The sequence below is a fragment of the Clinocottus analis genome, unplaced genomic scaffold, assembly GCF_023055335.1.
Source record: "Clinocottus analis isolate CAN_PGR_092001 unplaced genomic scaffold, fCliAna1.0.p SCAF_2, whole genome shotgun sequence".
NCBI lineage: Eukaryota > Metazoa > Chordata > Actinopteri > Perciformes > Cottidae > Clinocottus > Clinocottus analis.
The window spans coordinates 6,159,051-6,179,495 of record NW_027175931.1 but is presented as its reverse complement, the minus strand read 5'-3'; the positions used below and the strand labels follow the sequence as shown (position 1 = coordinate 6,179,495).

Sequence of the window (20,445 nt, the reverse complement as noted above, 5' to 3'; positions counted from 1 at the left end):
ATTTACAATGCAATTTCCTGTGTCTCTATGGGTAATCCGAAATCATTGACTCTTAAATCCTCGAAGCTTTATTGTTCAGGAAAGTTTGTAAAGAGGAATATGAATCCAACTGGTGCCATTGGGGACATAAACCTAAAATACAATATTCAAAGAGAACAGTTTATTAATGAATGAAGGGAGCTCACCTCGAGCAAATGCTTTCCAGTTTTCAGCATGTTTGTCGAACAAGTGCAAGATGCATGTCAAAAGCTGTTAGAGTGAAAAATTAGCTGACTTTAAACAAATAGGGCTGCCACTGCAATATTCCAAAAGGCCATCAGTTATTCAGTGAATACATTTGTCATGTTGCTGCCATCGATCTGTGTTTTAAATAGAGGAGCCGCTCATTCGCCTCCTCATAGCCCACATAGTATGTGCACATTATGATTTGATCATTTGAGAGAAAACAAGAATACCATATTCATGCAGAGAAAGAAGACAGACGGAAAAGAAAAATGTCTCCTTGATTTCTGTTAAAATGTACATGTTCAAAAGGCAGTGTGTGAGGCCATTGGTCAGTCATGACAGTCCAAATCTAAAGGGGATTTGCCTGTGAGAAGAAAATGAGTATGTCAGAAGTGGGAATAAAATGGATGAAACGATTAACAAATGTGATGAAATTCTGTTAAATTACTTTTCGGGATCACATTGTATGTCTAACACATCTTGAATGACAATCTCTGTTTTATGGCTTACTATAGGTTCCAATCCACACACAGTAGAAAAACAGGCGTTCATGCAAAGCACCACAAGCACTCATGCAAAGCACCACAAGCACTCCAGAGCTATAAGTCTGTGGGTGTTTAAAAACGGTTTAAACTTATCTGCGGGTTGCGGCAACATTGAATTTCCGGACGTGGTGTCCAGGCAGAGGGCATACAAGGGGATCATCCAGAAATGACTGCTGTGCCATTTGATAAAATGCTGCAGTGGACTAAGCTGTACTAGCATGTTGTGATGAACTGAAAGCCTCTTAGGGGACCAACTACATTCTCCATTTTCCCTTTTCCACCTGACGCTGCCGTTCAGGAGCCAAACGTACAACCGATTTGTGCGACAAACTTCAGCTCCATCCTCCTACTGTAAATAAGTTCCTCAAGACATGCAGTAGACAGCTGATTGCATCATTTGTTAAAACAATTCCAGGAATTACTTCAGCCCCCCCCCCCCCCTCACACACACACACAAACACACACACACACACACACACACACACACACACACACACACACACACACACACACATACACACACACACACTATTCCTGCAAGGAGCCATGTTCATGTGATGGCCATTATTCAGTTACATACACCATCATGTTGCTCTGCAGAATTTCTGCAAAAAAAAGTTGGCCTTTACTCCGTGTGTGTGTGTGTGTGTGTGTGTGTGTGTGTGTGTGTGTGTGTGTGTGTGTGTGTGTGTGTGTGTGTGTGTGTGTGTGTGTGTGTGTTAGACACCATTGATTTTTTTTTTTGCCTTTTACTATTTTGGGTGTAAGGCAGATGAAGTGTGGGCGGCTTTCTTCCCTGAGCCTGAGGCAAATTTATCTCATACAGAGTAGTAAAACACCTTTCATCTTCCTCTGGCCTCCCTAAGACCTCGTCAAGCAACCGAAACCACCGAAACTAACTACTAACATGAAGATAAAACAAAAGTTGAGCGACAAAGATATTTAGGTAGAGAGAGAGAGACAAAAAGAGAGACTCTTCAATTAGTCTTAATGCTCTAAAGTGTGTTACAGGCAAGTAAAAAGCTGTTCCCAGACAGTTTTTATCCCTGTATAATTACCGGTATTATAATATTCAGAGGTTTTCATAAGTCGGCCAGTAGTGCGAGGGATGCCCTGAACATGGCAGAGAAGAAGCCCCTGTGTTTCGGTGGGGATTGCTATACCAGCCAACTGTACAGGTTGTCAGATTGAGCAACGAGTCAGTCCTGGATTTTACGAGAAGTGCTTTCTATTACAAGAGAGTTGGTGCGTAAGTCTTTTTGGGTGCCCGTTCAGTGACAGCAGGATATCATTCATCAGGACAGCACTATCAGGGGATGTGGTCTTGCAGAAGCGCTGACGTGCTGAACTGCTCGCCCCTCACTGCCATCCGAGCACGGCCATGACAGATGGGCAGGTCGGGACACACGAGAAAAAATAAAGTGCCAGAAGAGTTTCAGCAGTCAATGTCCCTTTGGGACACACTCAAGGACTCTGTGTTCATTAGAACACAGATCGGGATTGGTATCAGTTCACCTTGCTAGAAACATTATTTATTTAGCGCCTCTCAGTTAACAGTGTAACCATTGTTCTAAATCAGGTATATCAAACTGCAGGTTAGATATCAGCTAAATGTTACTCCTGGAATTGAGTTAACCAAGGGTTTTAAATGACGACAAACACACTTTGAAAAAGTGGATGACTATTTTATCCCAGGTTCTCCTGTTATCTGTGGTTAGTAGCCATACTTAAAGTCCAATAATAAGGTGTGCTGATATAGAAAATAACAGATTGTCAGAAAGTTAAGCTCGTCAGCATAAGGTCACTTAATTTTACAATGGACATATTTAGTAACTGAGGGCAAACATGTTCACAGAATGAAAAACACCAACGCAGTAACACTTGCCACACACATGCCTTTGCCAATGGTAGGAAATTGTTGAGACATGCCAGATCAACCTGCTCAAGTTCCACCAAATGTTACTTCTTAACAATCAATAGAATGCATTTTTAGTATTTTAATTCAGGTAATGTAACAGACGCAGGAGTCAAGATCCACCTTTTTAAATTCAAGCTGCTTTGAAACATTTCAGGAGAACATCAACACTTAATTGCTCATCATTCTCATATTTTGTCAATTACATTTTAACGAGCAAAATCTGTTCCGGGTCAGCAAACTAAAACACAAGATTATTTTTGTTGCAAATATGAACAGCTAAAATCTGACATTCCACAGTGAGTCACTCATTAGCAGAGCAGAGCGACTGCATGGGATTGGAAATACCTCTGATAGCTCCACTCAGCCATGCGTCCAACAGCAGCCCAATGCACTGTCCAACAAGGCCAGTCAACCAGTCACAGGGACCCCAATCAAAAGACAATTAGTTTCCATTTCTCTTTCTTTTTAACACTGACCACTGAATAGCTCCTGACTCTGGTAATTTGTCTGCATAATACCTTGCTGAGTTGCATTAAACAGCTAATAAAGAGTACCCTATACGCTAACAAGGTCGTTTCAAGGATTTTAGCTTTAATTGCTGGTAATGGCCCTCGACACATAATACAGTGGCACAGAGTTACTTTTGAAGGCCTTTAATTTAGTGGGAGCCCCGAAAGGTCCTCTTGAAAGCATCAGCTTTCAATAATGAGAGGCCTCTTAATTTGCCCCGACCAGTGCCGGGGACAGGAGGGCCCATTTAATTCAACTCAATCAACGCAGAGGCTTTCTGAAGCAGCTGGGCTTGTATGTGGAGCCAGGGTCTGCTGTGCATTAATACATATTTATAAAGCTCATGATCAAGTGATCTCTTGTGTTCAATTATCGTATTCATGTTGCAGGAGGAACCGCAAAGTCCTTGTGACCCTGTGTAATCAGAAGTCAATGACGTGGGACGATTGAGTCGCCACCTTTGTTGTTGGCTTTACTTGAGGTGATGAGTCTTTAAGGTTCGATGTGTGGTGCTCGGAGTATTAGTATAGCATCACACAACTGTTTACACTTTAAAAATGTAACAAGTAATGTATACCTGAGCAAAAAATGAAGTCACCCCCTCTCTGTGTGGGTGTTGTAATCTGAGCTTCTCTGTGCGTGTTCGTTCATGAGAGTCTCTCTGTGCCCCACTGGCTAGCTAATGGCCACCGCTCTCCCCTGCACTTATAAGACGGTTACATTACGGCACCCCAAACCCCCGTCTTCGTCTCAGAGGCTTGGTGCCTGCCCTCCAGTTGTCCCCCTTTAATTCTAGACAGAGCTAACACTGTTAGCTGATTCAGCACTGTTGCTGTTGTTTAGAGTATTAGCGCTGTTAGCTAGCTGCGGCCCGTTGGCTCAGCTGTCTCCATGTTGAGAGCCGCATGGATGCAAAAGACATGCTACGAAGTCTGTCTTGAGCATCTTTCATTTATAAACTAGCGATGGAAACCTTGTTTGTCTTTACCCAGCCCTAAATGTATCTTAAGTAAGGAAGTGTAAAAAGATTTTATAAAAGTTTGGTCTTTTATGGTGGTTTTAGAAAACAGCAAAACATATTGAATGTCGCTAACCTTTTGCGTTAAAATTCAAACACAAAGAGGAGGCCATATTAGCATATTTGTGAATGTGTGGTTTTAATGTCCTTTCTCTGCTCCTCTCTTCCTCGCAGTTCAGTTACTGGACTGCTAATGGACCCTAACTAACGGGAAGTGGAAAGCAGAATATAACAAGCCACTGGAGACATCATGCCGTACTCCGGAGGGCCATTAGCCAAAGTTTCCATTTATTTATCCATACACCAAAAAAAGAGTGCAGTGGCTTCTTGCTAATTGCCAACCGAAAAACTGTTGAGGAAGCTGGGGAGCTGCACCCAAGCAGCAGACTCTCTCGTTGTCCCCGATGATTGTGTTCCACTCTGTAATTTTCTGTGATGCATGCAACAATGTAGGAGATACCCGCTGAACTGACAGCTGGTCCCTGGCAGACCTACAAAGTTTGTAAATTTTTGTAAGGGATCCTGAGATCTAGACTGGCAATGGAGACCGGGCATGTGCAGTGAAACTGTACAGTGTCGCACGCTGACGCGAGGAGGAGATCGGCTTGTGGCAGGTAGGAGAGGAGCAGAGAAGACAGCGAGTGAGTGACAGGCACTCCAGAAGATGCAGTTGTGAAAGGTGAAAAGTTAAAAGTGAGGGAGCTTGTTTCGGCCTCACTTTGGGTAAGGCAGACACTGACCGGCCCTAGCTGGCTCTTAGTGCTATAGATGCCTCCCAATGATATAAGCGCACCATTTTGTGGAGCGTCACTGTCACCCGTGGAGTGCCCTAACTAAGCCCCAGGGAAGGGGATGGTTAAGCTGGAAAACAAAACACTAAAGCAGGTCATGTAATGGGCATCTCGTTTTGCGCCTGTCTTTGTCAGGCCCACTGGAGGAAACCTAATTTATTTAATAGCCCGCTGCTTCAATGCCAGGCGTTTGGTGCACGAAAACAGAAGGCAGCAACGATGAAAGCGTAGCGGGAGAGAGATAGAGGACAAACACTTTCCTCACATTCGCTGGCGAGATGTGAGTTCCAAAGTGAAGATCTGTGTCAGCCATCTGGTGAGAGAGAATAGTAGGAGACCATGTACGCGAGCTATTTTCAATAATGCAAGCATACATGCTGTCGCCACATAACTGACAACTCAAGGGAAGATTTCTTTGAAACGTCAACTTTTTGTGTCATCTATTTGCTTTCTTTTCAGTTCCTATAAATCTATTTATTTTGCTGGAACGCCAAGATAGAACTGGCTTCGACACAATGTCAGAACAAAACAGAGCTTCACATTTGAAGGGTGCTGTGGTAAGTATTCAGTGTTAAATCCCTGTGAACAGTGGCACTAGTGTGGCGCACAAATGTGTCTTTTGGCACATCAGGCTTCAGCCTGGCTCTGTGGCATCAATCCATCACTTTGTTTCAGAATGAAATATGTCAACAACTATCCCTTAGGATTTATTTTTTTGATTATCACTAAATACCTGGGAAACTACTGACATCCCCATCAGTCTCAGCTGTACTGTGTGTTTAGTGCTAATTAGCATCTGTGCTTTCTCGCCTCAAGTTTCCATGGATCATGGCTGTCTGGAGATGGTCCTGCCTCCTGCCATGGCGGCCTCCCTGATGCCCCTCCTCTTTCCTTCCTTCTGCTGACACAGATTGTGGTTATCTCGATCATGGTCCATGTCTACTTCTCATTATATGAATAATTTCTGTCATATTCGTTGAATGTGCTGTCCTTTGTGTCCAGATTGTAAAGCGCTCTGGGGCAAATTTGTAATTTGTCATTTTGGGCTCTCCAAAATAAACTGAATTTAATTGAATTAATGCTACACTTGTTTCAGAAGGAGCGCCAAACCAAGTTGCCATTCGTCTGGCAATGTGCTTTCCTACGTTGTGACAAGAAGGCGTGGCTGAAGCTCTTCCACCATGTCTCTCTACGCTTCAGAACGTTCCTCCACTGCTCGTTTTTCTCGTCACTGCAAACCCTCGCGTCATCGAGGCCGCCGCTTGCCATCAGTTCGTTGCATTTATGCAGAAGTAAAGCCGCTACAATTGTCGCCATGGCAACAGTACACATAAAATTGGGCAGCTCTTGGTGACCATCTTGCCACTTTGATTTGAACGGGAATGTCCGTGATCGCCCTTTTCTATTCAAATGATGACCTTTCGGCATGCTGTTTCTGGCCCTCGGGCCTTATGTTAGACACCCCTACAGTGGACTTGTGTTTTGCTGGCCTGTGCCCTGGTTTATTCCTGAGCTCTGCTCTGATCCCGCCCCTCACACCCTGTTGAAGGGATCACCCCATACTTGCTTCCTTATATGAAAATCTACAACTTCACATCTGAGTCCACTGCAGACGACTGCATTTGTCTTCAGCAGTGTTTGTATTTGCGGAGATTTAACCACCATGCCATTCTCTTATGGGCTTGAAATAATATTCAGCTAATCAAGGTTGCCGGCAGCAGAGAGATATATCACATCTAAAGCTGAAAGGGCGAATCAGACTGTGCATTGGCTTTCAGGGAAATGAAAGAGCATTTCCCCTTCAATAAAGCATAAGCTGCTGATGGCATGATTTGCCATTTATTTTACAGCCGAGGTGACAAACAATACAAAAATACGAAGAAAGTCACAGCCTCCTGCAAAAAAAGCGTCCAATTTTTTGTCGGATATTGTGACATTATGAAATAATAATAATAACCCCACGTGAATAATTTAATAAACTCGCATCAACTCATTTACTGTCTGAAATGTCAAACACAATGCAAGGGTATTATTCGAAAACAGCAGCAGTTTGTAAAAGAAAAAATAAAAACTGGACATTTTCCCCCTAGACACCAGCAATAGGCATGTCATCTTTTTAAATGCACGCCAACTCCTTTATTAACAGCAATGCTGGTGAAACTATAGCGTGTCTGGCAGATTCATAAACCTCCATCTCCACCCTTCTACTCCACCCCCCTCCACCCTTTACTATTATAAAATGCAAATGTTATGTCACCCACTTCACACAGAGATAAATCTGTTATTTCATGCATTACCGCAGAGCCTCACCACCACATCGTTCTCATTGCAGCACCAGTCATATCGTGTTAATTTACACCTCAGCCTTTCCCATTGATACTGTATTTTAAAACCATTTCCTTTCCATGTCTGGGAAATTGATTGAGTTTTGAGATGCTTTCACATATGAAACGAAACAAGAGGCATATCTAGCACGGCTTTCCTGAAAACAGGATTAGATTTTAATGATGTAAAATGGATATTAATCAACATGCAACAGCTCAGCGAGTCCCTTTAAATCATGCATATTTCTCCGACAATAATTATTGAGACGAACCAAGAGTGCAGTCGATAACTGTCAGATTAAAATAAATTAAAGCTTTCAAACTATCTAAATAATACATAACATGATAATTCTGGTTTATTACAACTTGTATCTTGTTTACTTAGTGGGTAATGTGTTATCTCAACCAAACGATGGCCAAAGCAGCAACTATAAGATCCACATTTCTTAATGAAAGTACAAACTGTAGTGTATATCTTGTTTTGGTCCGAATTGCATGGACCTGCACAAACTTTATACTGTAAATGTAAGCCAAAAACACAAAGGATCACACTTTATTGAACATTTAAAAAACAATGTTTACATTTTTTAAGGATACATGAAAGGTAAAGTAAATATATTTTTGACACAATAATGTGCTGCACATATTTAGCTAAAGATTATAAACCTTAGCTTACGGCTTTACAAAAATGGAACACTGGTGAAGGGCCAAGACTGTAAATATTGTGCTGTTCAATACTGTACATCATCATTTTTACACTGAGCATCATATTTCAAACTGTGGTAATTCTTCTGACATTCTTGTCGTTCTCCTCAGATAGACACACCTGGGGTTGGCCCTCACTGTGTGGAGATGAACTGGTGGAACACACGACATCAGGAACCTGAGACGCACACCGTCACATTTATGTTGTCGTGAAAATACACACTGATTGGCAACAAACACAGAGATTCCTGTCCTGAAAACCTTTCTCCTGCAGCAGCAGTGACACTCTGGAGGTTTTTGTGTAGCTCAAACAGTCCAGTGTACAATCACACGCGGGGCATATCTGAAGACAACTGGAGGACAGCTATCGCTTTAAAGTCTTGAAACTGTCTTCCACCTTTAGTCCCTCCGGAGAAAGCAATCCTATTACCAAACTCAAACTCATTACTTCAAAGACAGTGAATCAGAACTGAACTTGTGACCTTAAGACAGAGCTGCTCTACATCAGACGTAATTGGTAAAAGAGACCACACACAGCAGTACAGAAGGAGGACGTGTCTCTCCTCCATTCATTATTAGATACCACGGCATTACACATGATATCAATACATTATATATTCATAGCAATATAACAATCTATTCCTCAGTTTCCTCCATGCCAGAATGTACACCTTGAGATTATCCCATCATTCAGGTGATACAACACGACGATGGTGATGATAATGATGGGGCCACTTTAGTGCCCGGTAAGATAAAAAAAAAAGTGCTGATGACATTTTATGGAGCTGTGCCAGAAAGCATGTTATTCCACATCCCTGTCTTACATCAAGCTGTCTAATGGGAGAACAGTGGAGGTGCAACAGGAGAGCAGCGTAGCTTGTTCCTATCAACATGGGAGGATGTGGCGGAAACTCCAGCTGCTGAATGAATGGTTGCATTATTCAGCTACAGCCGATATCTCTCTCTCTTCCTCTCTCTCTCTCTCTCTCTCTGCCCTCCCACCTTATCTTTCTCTATCTTACCTTGTAAAAGCCGACAAAGTCCTCCTGCCTACGAGTTTCCATGATTAGCTCATTGTAAACTGCATCTGCAGGGTGAAAAACAGCAATTTAGCCTGATCTAACCTCGCAGTCCGTCTGATCCAGCACTAAAGCTGACCTCAGCGAAAATAGAAAGAATTGGACAATTTAGTGGCTCATGGGTCTGTTATGTTCACCAAATAAATACAGTATCTGGAGTTTAAATCTATCATTGGTTTCTGTCTGAATTAGAACATTATAAATGTGATTTAATTGATTTAATTATCTGGTTCTTGGCTGCTCAACTGACCGCAAGTGAAACAGCCTGCTATGACTTAAAGGGTTTGTCTTCATGTATACTTAATATTATAATTAACCATTTTGCTAACCAAGCTGCAGGGTTTAAGGAACTTAATTCATACTACTCCAGACATAATTTAGTTTCCTTACATTTCCATAGAACATGAATATCCATTAACAGACTTATGAATCATGCTTAAATTGTGTAATCCATCACAGTGAACATCAAGCGTTCCCTTTCGTCAAAGTAAATTATTGTTATGGAGAATCAATCTGCAGTAAAACGTCATTACAAGGCAATCATGGTGTAACCTTGATAAAAGAATGAACATGGACTTTATGTTAAATGTGATGAATTACACAACTTGTGCAACTCTTAAGACTAGACTTATTGAAACGGTATAAAAAAACACATGAAAAAGAGATTCAAGAATGGTTGGTTGGCAAATATTTAAAGACAAAACTAACATAAACACACAGAAAAGGTTTTTTAACGTGACTGGAATGAATAATTTACAACATGTCCTGACCTCTATCAGAGGTTTTTTTTAAATTTTCATTTAGTTTTTTGTTGTTATGAGCATTATTGTCATGCCCCAGCTTGTCAGAATAAAGTGAACCTTCTTGTCTGTTCAGTCAGACGTTCTTCTGTTAACACCGTTTTTGTGAGTAAACAGTACTCGAGGTGTACACTTATCAAGGTGAACTATGTGTCACTGTTTCACCTGTGGGGCCCTCACCAGAATATCCCAGGTTGACCTTCCCTGCTGTCGCCTCAGCAACCGAGCTTCTCCCGCTCACCGATTGGTCGAACCTGCAAATGCCCCAATGAGCGGTCCAATGGAAAAGATAACCTTTAGCTGGGAGAGGCTGTGCTGTTGTGAACAGACACTTTTATTTTCTCACAAAGCTGATATATACTAGCAGGGTCCTCTGCATTGTTTTCATCATAAAATGCTTTTGACAGATAACAAATGAACATCATCATTTTTCAGTGCATTTTATTACACCCCCCTCCAACGTGCTCGGCTCTCACTTCAATGTGCTCAATGGGAAAGCTATGACATGTGTTTCATCTGCTTGGAAAGTGCTGACAACAGTAATGCGTAAAATATCTGCCTCCTAAATGAGCTAATTTAGCCAATTTAAACCCTCATTAAGATGTTGCAAACCTAATCTAAAGAAATCTAATACATGTCTTCATTTTTCTTTTATAGTAAGAAACAAGAAAAGCCCATTTATTGTCAGAAATAAGTTGCACGTATTAATAGAGATGGCTGAGTCTTTATATTTGCTTATGCAAAGTACAAAGACTCTATGTCTCTGCCTCTGTCAGAGATTATTGGCAGCTATACTTTCTCCTCAAGCTAGTCACTTTTCTGTGATCTTAAAGGTTTTTTTTTTCGTTAGTTTGGAAAGTGGAAAAAGTCCAAGGTTTTCATTGTTTGAAAACAGCCTCATAAGCAAAAGGTGTCTATAAAAAAAAAGAGCTCCTAAATCTTACCGTATTGCCTCCCGTGGGCTCGGTTCTGAAAGAAAATGAGGCATGAGGTTCACAGAATTATTACGAGCGGTGAGCCACTGGCTTTATTATTCTCACTGCATTGACCACAGAAGCGTTGTGCTTGCTCACAACAACTGTATGAAAGCTGTAAATGTCCCGCTGTTTATCAGCTCTGGTTTCCGCACTAATATCAGAGCCTGCGGTCACTTTGCTATTCAACGGTGAAAGCTGGAGCTGAGCGTTAATGAGTTTTGTAACACCACTTCATGGTTGTCTTTGCCAAAGGTCCTCCTGGCCGCGGCGAAAAAACACAACGACATAACAATAGTGCAGATGGCGCTTGCCTCAGGAGACGTATAAACTGCTCCTTTTACAGGGAAAGAAATTGCCTTCGTCATTATATTTTAAATCCCTGCTGTCATGCTGGCCAAAGTCTTTGAGGGTGACTACATTTAGATCCCTTCTATTTTCCCCCCAAATTACAAAGCATACATTACTCCCCATTGAGGTGGATTACTCAAAGAAGAGCTTAGTGGCTTGGAGGCACGCCACATCCTCTAACACGTGAATCATCCTCATGAAGTTAAATCAACTTTTTGCTCCATAAAAGCTGTAAAGACGACGGTGAAGAAGGCATCACGCGTTTCAGGTACAGAATCGGCTGCCGCGGGAGAAAGGTCACACCTGCTTCGTGATAATCCCTCAGCTCTAAACCATAGCCGCGATTTGCAATAGTGAAGAATCAGTCAGGGGGATTACGCTGACTCCTAAATGAGTGACTTAGGGCCTCTTTTTGTTATCGCGCACAAACAGGCCTCCTCAGGCTCCGTGTGCTATAGAACAACGATCCCCTCGGCGATGGCGCTCCAGAAACCTCTCTGCAACGTCCCTCTTTCCTGGCCAGACTTTTTACAACATCACACCACTTTACCTCCACAACTTGCCAAGACATCGACCTCTCTGAGGTGACATATTCTAGGTCGGGTTGTGAGCTTTAAAAGGGTTGCTGTAAAACTGTCACACTGTGTGTGGTGGTTTAAAACCCTTATTACTGTAATGGGCTTTGTAGAATATCCTGAGCCATGCAATTCGGTACTGCCTTAGTCAGCTTTAGACTTTAAGAGCAAAAGATTCAACATGTATGTTCCAACATCTTGGAAATTATGTTGTGTTGCAATTATTTAGCTCGTCTTAGCAGTTTAGCTAGCTCTGTGTAAAGGTAACAAAATACACCCCTAACGTTTATTGACTAACATTAATTGTTTAATTGGTCCACAAACCTATGCTTAAACAGAACAAATGAGCTGCAATATGTGAAATAGTAAGCTCTGCAGGTGCTAGCTTCTAAAACCCAATTTACAACTGGAGAAAAAACCTAGTGACACCGACGAACATCTGGCTTTTGTCTTTAGTGGGAAAGGTTGCGATCTGTATTCATTCCCGGGACAAATGACTCACGCCGTAATCACAGGTCTTCATCAGCTCCAGCTCTTATCGGCAGTGATGGAAACATTACACCGGGGATGATACGCTAATTTTCACCCCTTTTCCGGCGTAAAAGCTGAAGTAACTTTGTCTGCGACTCTTTGTCCTGTCGGTCACAATTTCTGTCCGTGCAGCGCTCAAACATCGTTCCAAATTAGTCTGCACAAAGTTTGAAAGAAGGCATGAAAAAGTGACCTAAGATCTAAGAAAAGGAATATTTTGACTGGCCTCCATGTTGCTTTCTACTGTTTACTAACTCTGTTCTCTGACGTGTGTGTGACGGTGAACACTAAACACTGAAGGTAGAAAAGTAGGAAGGTATGTTTCGGCGGTGGTAGAAGAAGTACCAAAAAAACTTTTTGCAGGAAGTAAAACTATGAAAAGCGCACAGTAAAAGTCTGTTAAATGTTTATTAAAAGGGAAGACTGAAGACCTCCCTAGTTTGTTTGAATCTAAAGAACAAGCTGTGTCCAAAAGCTGAATGTGAAAACTGTGTAACAGACTCATCTGGCAGGAACCAGGTGTGAGTCAGGACCTTGTATTCCCCAAGGTACAATCTCTGCCAGTGTACCAACAGCTGTAATCCTTTACACACAGGCTGATAGCTTGTCCAAGGTCGCCACGCTCCCACTAAACAACTGTGGACTCATCTGCATCTCTCAATGGCCTTTATCCATTGTTCCTGGAACATGGTCCCTTTGTTTATCCAAGGGAGACTCAATGCAGCTACCTATTGCTTTGTTTTACCTATTGTCCTGTGACATTCTGTAAGACTTTCATTAAATCATGCACCAGTAGAGGAAAGACCACCAGTCCAGTAACGTGGAAGTACTGTTTCCTGGCTGGAGTTTGATAGAAGACATTATGGAAAGTACAAAAGCACAAAGTTCAAACTGGAGGATCATAATTCCTCCGTGCCGGTGACAGCCACGGCCGGACACGCAAAAAATGTTTTTGGGTTGTCCATCGGTGGGTACGCCCGTCCTATTTGTGAAAATGTAATATCGCCGGAACGCCTCGAGGGAAGTTGTGGAAGAGAAATCGGAATTTGGGGGTCAAAGGCCACGGTTACCATATAAAGCACCTTTTGAGGCCGTAATTGAAGAATTCATATGCCAATTATGAAAATGTCCCATGATGGCTAATAGGATAAAATGATGAAGTGATGACATTTTGGGCAGACGGGGATACAAAGTGCAACCTGACTGGTTGGCGGAGGTTGGAATTCTAGTTGTCTCCTCAATAGAAGAGCACAGGACAGATACGTATGTACGTTGACGCAGAAAGAAACATGCAACTTATTTTAATTGGACTTAGAAAAGCAACCCAGTAACATTACTGTAATGGCGGTGACAGATGTATCTTCGCACTGTTTCACTGGTGAACCATCTTGCTCAGGCTCTCCCCAGCAGTATTTATTCTAGGTGACCATCAATAGTCCTCTCCTACTGACGGTTTGTCATGTTTTTTTGTGGGATTCAAACCTCCAACTCTGCCCTCGTACAGTCCGCATACTTAACTAACCTTTTGTGTCGTCGCGGTCTCCCGAGAAGAAAAGCTTTGTGCTGACAACTACTGTTCTGCCTTTGTTATAAAATACACTGCGTGTCCTTGGGGAAGGCCAACATGGGGCAGTGCCGAGTCACAGCGTGTAACCGCCCATCTTCTTCATTATACTTTAATCACAGTTTCTGGACGGGAAAAGCACAGCGGGGGGAGGTGCCGATTTTCTCTCACCTGAAGCAATTCAAGGAAGCGAAAAGCGCATACTTGCTTGTCTCCTTTGTCTGAGCCAGAGGACGGTGAAGACGCAGAGCAGGAGGAGCAGCAGAAGAGCAGAGAGGGAGGCCGTTACTGCCAGAGGGACCGTGCAGTCGTCTCCCTCCTGCACCACCTCTGCAACTGAGGAGAAAAGGTCACATCGGTGTTTTGGTAAAGAAGCGCTGAAGCAGTGTTGTTACCTTGCAATTCAATTACAGATTTGCAGACACAGTGTAAAGAAAGCTGTGTTCAATCTCCTGTTTTAATATGCTGCAGCATGCATGGGGGTGTTTGCAGAGGGAGGCTGCTCTGAGTGGATTTCAAAAAAAGAAATGTTACAACTACAAATGGAACATTACGAAGATGATAATGTCGTATTTGTATTCTGGGCCTTGGAGAGATTTGCTCTTGTGATGCAAACTCATGCAGTGTTGATCCGGCAGCTCTTTTTCTGTCCCCCTCTGCTCTTCAATATTAATGCTCAGTGATGATTCACAGGCTTCCAAAAAAAAGAAAGAGAAAGGAACAGAAAAAAAGCAAAAAGAAAGAACAAAGAGAGAGAGAAAGAAGGAATGTAAAGACCGATAACCAAACTAGGGCAGAACAGAGACGCACTGTGCTTGTATGTTATTGGATGGTGGTGTCCTCTCACCCACTGTCATGCGGACGCTGCTCTTCAGCGGTGTGGCGAGGGCAGACACAGAGGCCAGACAGGCCACATGAGAGCTCTTCGCTGCCGTCACGCTGAGGTTGCTGGTTACAGTGAAGAGGCTCTTCTCTGACCCTTCACTGCTGATGTTGTATTCCCCCTGGTTCACCTCCATGCCAATCCCCAGAGAAAAAGAGAGAGAGAATTAGTTTACAAAGCTGTATTTAAAGGAACAGTACAAATGTTAAAGTGTTTTCTTTCTTCCTGTGATGAAGCTGCTGTTGTGTACATGCATAAACACCTCTTTGAAAATGACTGTTCAAGAAAACATTCAAGTCAGTGTGGCTGTAGTTCACATTCACACCAGTGTAATGACGCGCATACCATTTGGTTTATGGTACTGAGCACCAAATGGATGTAACTTCAAAACACTCCACCGCAACAATCATTCCAGATACAATATATATGTAATATAAACTCCTTTCCTCAGTTCTAAATATTACCGTAGTGAGAAGGTTGCATGCACCTACCTTTTTGCCATTCACCTGCCATTGCAAAGTGGGTGGTGGGTACCATCCTGCTGCTTGGCATTCAAACAGGACCGACTGACCCTGGAAAGCCAACCTGTCATCCCCAACGACTTTCACGCTGCCCTTTTCTGCAATCAGAATCACAAACTCTTTTCTATCTTGTATTATTCATGTGCTTGCATGCATGTATTTGTACTTATAAATATTCCTGTACACATGCATGAGTGGGAGGACGTTTATGAATATCAAGGCCGGGTAGGGATCCATGAATGTCTACGCATCCGTACCCAAAGGTGAGCAGCACCTCTTCAGTTTGCCTGCTCGCTGACAAAAGAGGGATTTCCATTCGTCCCGGCCGATTGATCGCGCGTCTCAAAGTCTCAATTGCCTGACGAATCCTTCTCGTCTTTTCGCCTTCATCTCCTTCCCTGCCAGCCAAATAAGCCACTTAAGGCCCTGGGAGATACAGTATCTCATATGTGAAGTCCATTGTCTGGCAGAATGAAAGGCGCTGGATGCAACAGACAATTGCTACAGACAGAAAGATAATTACAGAAGCTCCGGTGCTTTGTCTCAGCGAATGACATGTCTGTGCGGATTTAGGTTCAAATCCTCAGCTGTTTTGTACGCATTATTGGCTTTCCCTTTTCCCCTGGGGCTTTTTTTTTTTTTTAATTTGGTGTCATAAACATCATACCATCCCATTCTCAAATAGTGCACTCTGGCTGCTCTTACAGAATCTCTGCGCCATTGAATAAAGGTTGGCGAGGAACCAGCAGCCTCATTTGCTCTGACTGATGAGGGGCTCCGGGCGATCACGCTGGATTGATACATCTGAATAGAGAAAGGAACGACATCAGCACTCTCTCCCAAAAGCTCCAATTTAAGTGATCCCTGAAATAAGGTTTCATAAGGTTGGTTAATCACTGTAGGGGAACTCTGAAGACTTTGGGCTGCTGTGGCTGTCTGTGTGAGGCGGAGAGCCCTCAGCTAACTTTAATTCCAGTGAGTTTTCAGCACGGGTCCTCGGAGGGGAAATTACTGGGGGCAACATTTAAACATTTTTACATGTCTGTCCGCAGAATTGCTGCGTATGCGCATGAATTCTGTCTTGCATGAAAAGCACATACCACACACGTATGTGTGGGTGTGCATTTATTCCAACGAGGACCGGCGCTGTGCTTCTACTCTTCTGCTGTTCGCTCATCTCTGATTCATACGGAAGACTTTTCTGCAGCTCTGGCCTTCACTGCAGACCCGTTCGTACTCAACAGTGCATGCAACCGTATTGATTTGCTCAAGTGAGAGGCGTGAGGGTGTGTGTGTGTGTGTATGTGTGTGTGTGTGTGTGTTTTGTATTTGTGTGTGAGGCATAAGCAGAGAAGGAGCTGCGAGAGGAAGCAGGAGTGTATTGTCATATTTACATCATCTTCATATTGAACAATTAAAGCGGGGAGTGCGGATGATAGCGTACAGAGTCATCCGGCCCGCGGTGGATTTGTGGCGTCGTTCCAACAGTAGATTTGAAGCTGCGGTATACAAATCACAGGCAGAGTTGCTGACTGTTAACTGGGCGTGCCAGGATGCACAATTAATTCAAAGTCCGTGTCAGGCCATAGTGATCCTCTGCATCCAGACTAGAGGGCCTGATTCACCATGCACTACTGTTAATGGCTGCATGTGTCAATGGGGATTTGTGACACTGGCAGCAATGGAGGCTCTCTCCGTAATATATCGGAGGCGATGGGTCATTGCTTTTGTATCCTCACAGAGAAGATGTGTACGCGCTGATTTCTTTTTTCTTTTTTTTTGCTGAGTTCTGAGTTTAGTTTGTACATAGTGCAGATGCAAACAAGCTGAATGATAAGGTCAAGAGAAGCACAGGTTTGCCGTAATAAGCTGTCGTCCAGTTTGAGGCGTGCCGCCTCCACGTGAGCGGAAACTGTGAACAGCATCGAGGGGTCAATATCTTCCCAGAGATGCGTGTGTCAATAATCTTCTGACATGTGGAATTTTTCATCAAGCAGTCTTTGAACTTGAAACGGCCGTACAAGACTTTGATCCTTCTTTTTAATGAAGTGTAAAAATGGAAATATCCTTCTTTGCCCTCCCAAAAAAATGCCTGGCTATCCTCCCTTCAGCAAAAAGGGAGAAAACATATTACTTAACCTTTCCTGACCTCCCCACCAATCCTAATACATTATTTTTTATCAATACTAATTTGTGGAAATGTAAATGTTTGTGAATGGTATGGCCAATTTCAGTGAATTTGCTTTAACTTACTTGTCTAGACCTTTATCTAGTCCCACTTGTCGAGATGCTGCAGTGCTTTTCAGCTTGAGACATCAACATCATCAGAACTGCAGAGAGCCACTGATTCTTATAAAGTCCTGACTCTTAGGAGAGGAGGGCCTGTAAATCCTGACTGGCATGGAGGCCAATCAATTCCCATCCCCGACACCATCCACACTGTCATCAACAATGTCACGGAGACCATCAAACATTGGGCAACTGTACACCGTTGATCACTGAGGCGCTTGTTCAGCTGTTTTTACAGAAAACTTTTATCCTTGAATCCCCACTTCAAGAAAATTAAAACAAAAGCACTTAAATAGGGTGAGCGCCTACGACATTTCTGGTCTCTCACTCTTTATGTTCTTTATTTTCTTCCATGTAAAGACGACAATGTGTGGGTCGGCAGAAGCAACGCAGCTTTACAACTTCAGTTACCTCTTCTTTTTATGACATGGTGCTTTTTGCCTCGTCAAGGTTAAATTCAGTGTGTTTCTGCACTCTCTCACACTGGAATAGTTGTATTTGAGACTTGCCATCTGCTTCATCTCCGCTTTGTCTGTGTGCGTACAAGACTCTACTCTGCAAGAATGTGAGTATCCCAGAGCGCAGCTGGCTGAACAAAAAACCTTTGAGATTTTCTACAGCAGAAATAAAACTTAATAATCCTTGATGCTTTCCTACTACAGTGAATCTGTCTCTCTCTCACACACACACACACACACACACACACACACACACACACACACACACACACACGCATGCGGACGTACAGACCTTGTACAAACAGGCGTGCTGTTTTCCTATCAATGCCCTGGAGCTCACAGGTCACTGGTCCCTGGTTGTGCCTCTCTGAGCTCTTCAGGATAAACACCCGGCTGTCTCCATGTGAGACGGGGCTTGTCTCGACCGTCACATTAGGGTTGATGAACAGGACACCAAACTCCTTGGAGATGGTGAGAACCGCTGTGCCGTTTAGGAGCCACAACATAACAGTCCACCGAGTGTTGGAGGTGCTGCAGGTGCTGCAGGTAAACCGGGCCTCCTCTCCTCGCAGGACGGTTAGTGTTTCAGGCGACAGCTTCATCTGACCTCTGACTGCTAAAAGCCAACGAGAGACAGACAAAAAATCCCATCAGTCCCCTCCATGTTGAGCTCAGTCTGAAACGTATCAATCACCAGAGCAACACTTGCAAACACTGCTGCTAACGTCCCTGAAAGAAATCGTTTGGCATGTTGGGAAAAGGGCCTCCTCGCTTTATTGTTGAGAATTCGATGAAACGATGGAAACCACTCTCACATCTCTCCACTAAATATGGCGCTATGGAGCAAGTATCCAGTTAGCTTAGCTTAGCTTAGCACAAAGACTGGAAAACGTGAGTAAGTTCAAAGCTCACTAGTTATTGCATTACATCTTGTTGGTTTAATTCATACATAAAAACAAATGCGGGTTATGGGCTTCCTGGAGTCGCTGCGAGAGACTTAGTATTTTCAACATTTTCCAACTAGTCCTTTAAGGAGACCTGATAAGCCCAGTAGCACTAAAAAGCTGTGTTAGCCCATTCATAATTAAGAAGCTGGCTAAGCTAATTTATCAGAAAATCACTTGTATGGGAACACACAATCTGTAATCTGAATTTAAACAGTTTAACAAAATGCTACAGTTCTCCTGAGTGACATTAGCACGTGAAGGCAATTCTAGCGGGAAATGCACACCGATTCCTTCAAAAACTATCTAAAAAATACATCAAAAGAATGCATACCAAAATAATTAGTAACGGAGAAGAGACTTTTCATTTTATAGTCTGGGAGATGAATTGAAGTAATGAAAGAAATATGGTGGCGAATGAGTGATCAGTAAGTACAGGCAATCGCTCAGTTTGCTCAAAGAACACAACAACTAGAGGACCCCAGTGTGTGTCACTTTCAAACACATTAACCCTAACGTTTACGACATGGGGAGAGTGAGTTTAAAAAAAGAAAGAAACAAAGACAGGAAGAAAGAAAGCCTCCGAGGCGTAAAGAGACTAAAAAAAACCTCCTTAAAACTGTTTTTTACTGAAGCTGTCCAGATGGAAATGATGGTGATTTGGACGGGTGCATGGATGAGAGCAAATGCGATTAAGGGAAGAATTACTCAACTTATTACAACAATAGGGGAGTGTAACTTCATCTGTGGCTGTTGGCAAAAAGCCACTGCATCATTCTGCAGGGTGAACGTTGTAACATGCAGAGAAACCTACAGAGTTTCATGAAGCCACAGAAACATCCATATAGCATCTGTTTAGGACATTAGGCCTGAGAATCATGTAGGCCGGCCTCTATGGATTTTTCTTTTCATTGCAATGAGAGAATTGCAATGAAAAGTCTGATTGTCATCATTTGTGCATGCTCCTATTGGGACCATGAACCCCCCTCCCCCTTCCTTTACTAAACACAGCGAATCTGGTCTGCAGCATTAATTGCATGTTGCAATTGTAATGGCACCGTGATGTCCATGTCGAATAAATTCAACCAAACTATTCAGAAGAAGATCGATCATTAATTAATTGATTAGATTGTGGGTTTATTCTTAACAACGCTTGAAAGTGGCCGTTAGTACACACACATCACTGGCCTCTGGGACACAACACCAATCGAACAAGCTGCTTTGTTTGTTTGAACCCTCACCTTGAATCCGGCATGAAAGAAGGAGCACGAACAGATAAAAGATCTCCATGTTTAATCAGTCGATCCAGTCAATCCATTGTTCAATGCTAAATGGACCGGAAAAGGAAAGAAAAACATGTCAAAAACTGTACTTTTATTTTGTTAGATTAAAAATTATTATTATTTACGCAACTCACCTTTGTGCATTCATGTCATTTCA

General features: G+C 42.8%; 1 protein-coding gene across 1 annotated transcript; it reads right to left on the bottom strand.

Moving 5' to 3' along the window:
* Positions 1 to 8,103: 8,103 nt before the first annotated feature.
* igsf5b (immunoglobulin superfamily, member 5b) lies at positions 8,104 to 20,295 on the bottom strand. Its single transcript, XM_068585842.1, has 9 exons — positions 20,247 to 20,295; positions 18,354 to 18,674; positions 15,285 to 15,412; positions 14,758 to 14,923; positions 14,115 to 14,246; positions 10,860 to 10,884; positions 10,081 to 10,169; positions 9,059 to 9,123; positions 8,104 to 8,214 (listed from the first exon to the last, which is right to left on the bottom strand). The coding sequence occupies exons 1-9, from the start codon at positions 20,293 to 20,295 to the stop codon at positions 8,104 to 8,106; spliced, it is 1,086 nt and encodes a 361-aa protein (XP_068441943.1).
* Between the last annotated feature and the right edge of the window lie 150 nt (positions 20,296 to 20,445).

Coding starts and splice junctions, on each gene's coding strand:
- igsf5b (XM_068585842.1), bottom strand. CDS start 20,295: ATGGAGATCTTTTATCTGTTCGTGCTCCTTCTTTCATGCCGGATTCAA. Junction 10,885..14,114: donor CAGACAAAGGAGACAAGCAA/GTATGCGCTTTT, acceptor ATTTTCTTTCAG/AACCGAGCCCACGGGAGGCA. Junction 8,215..9,058: donor ACTTTGTCGGCTTTTACAAG/GTAAGATAGAGA, acceptor TGTGCGTCTCAG/GTTCCTGATGTCGTGTGTTC.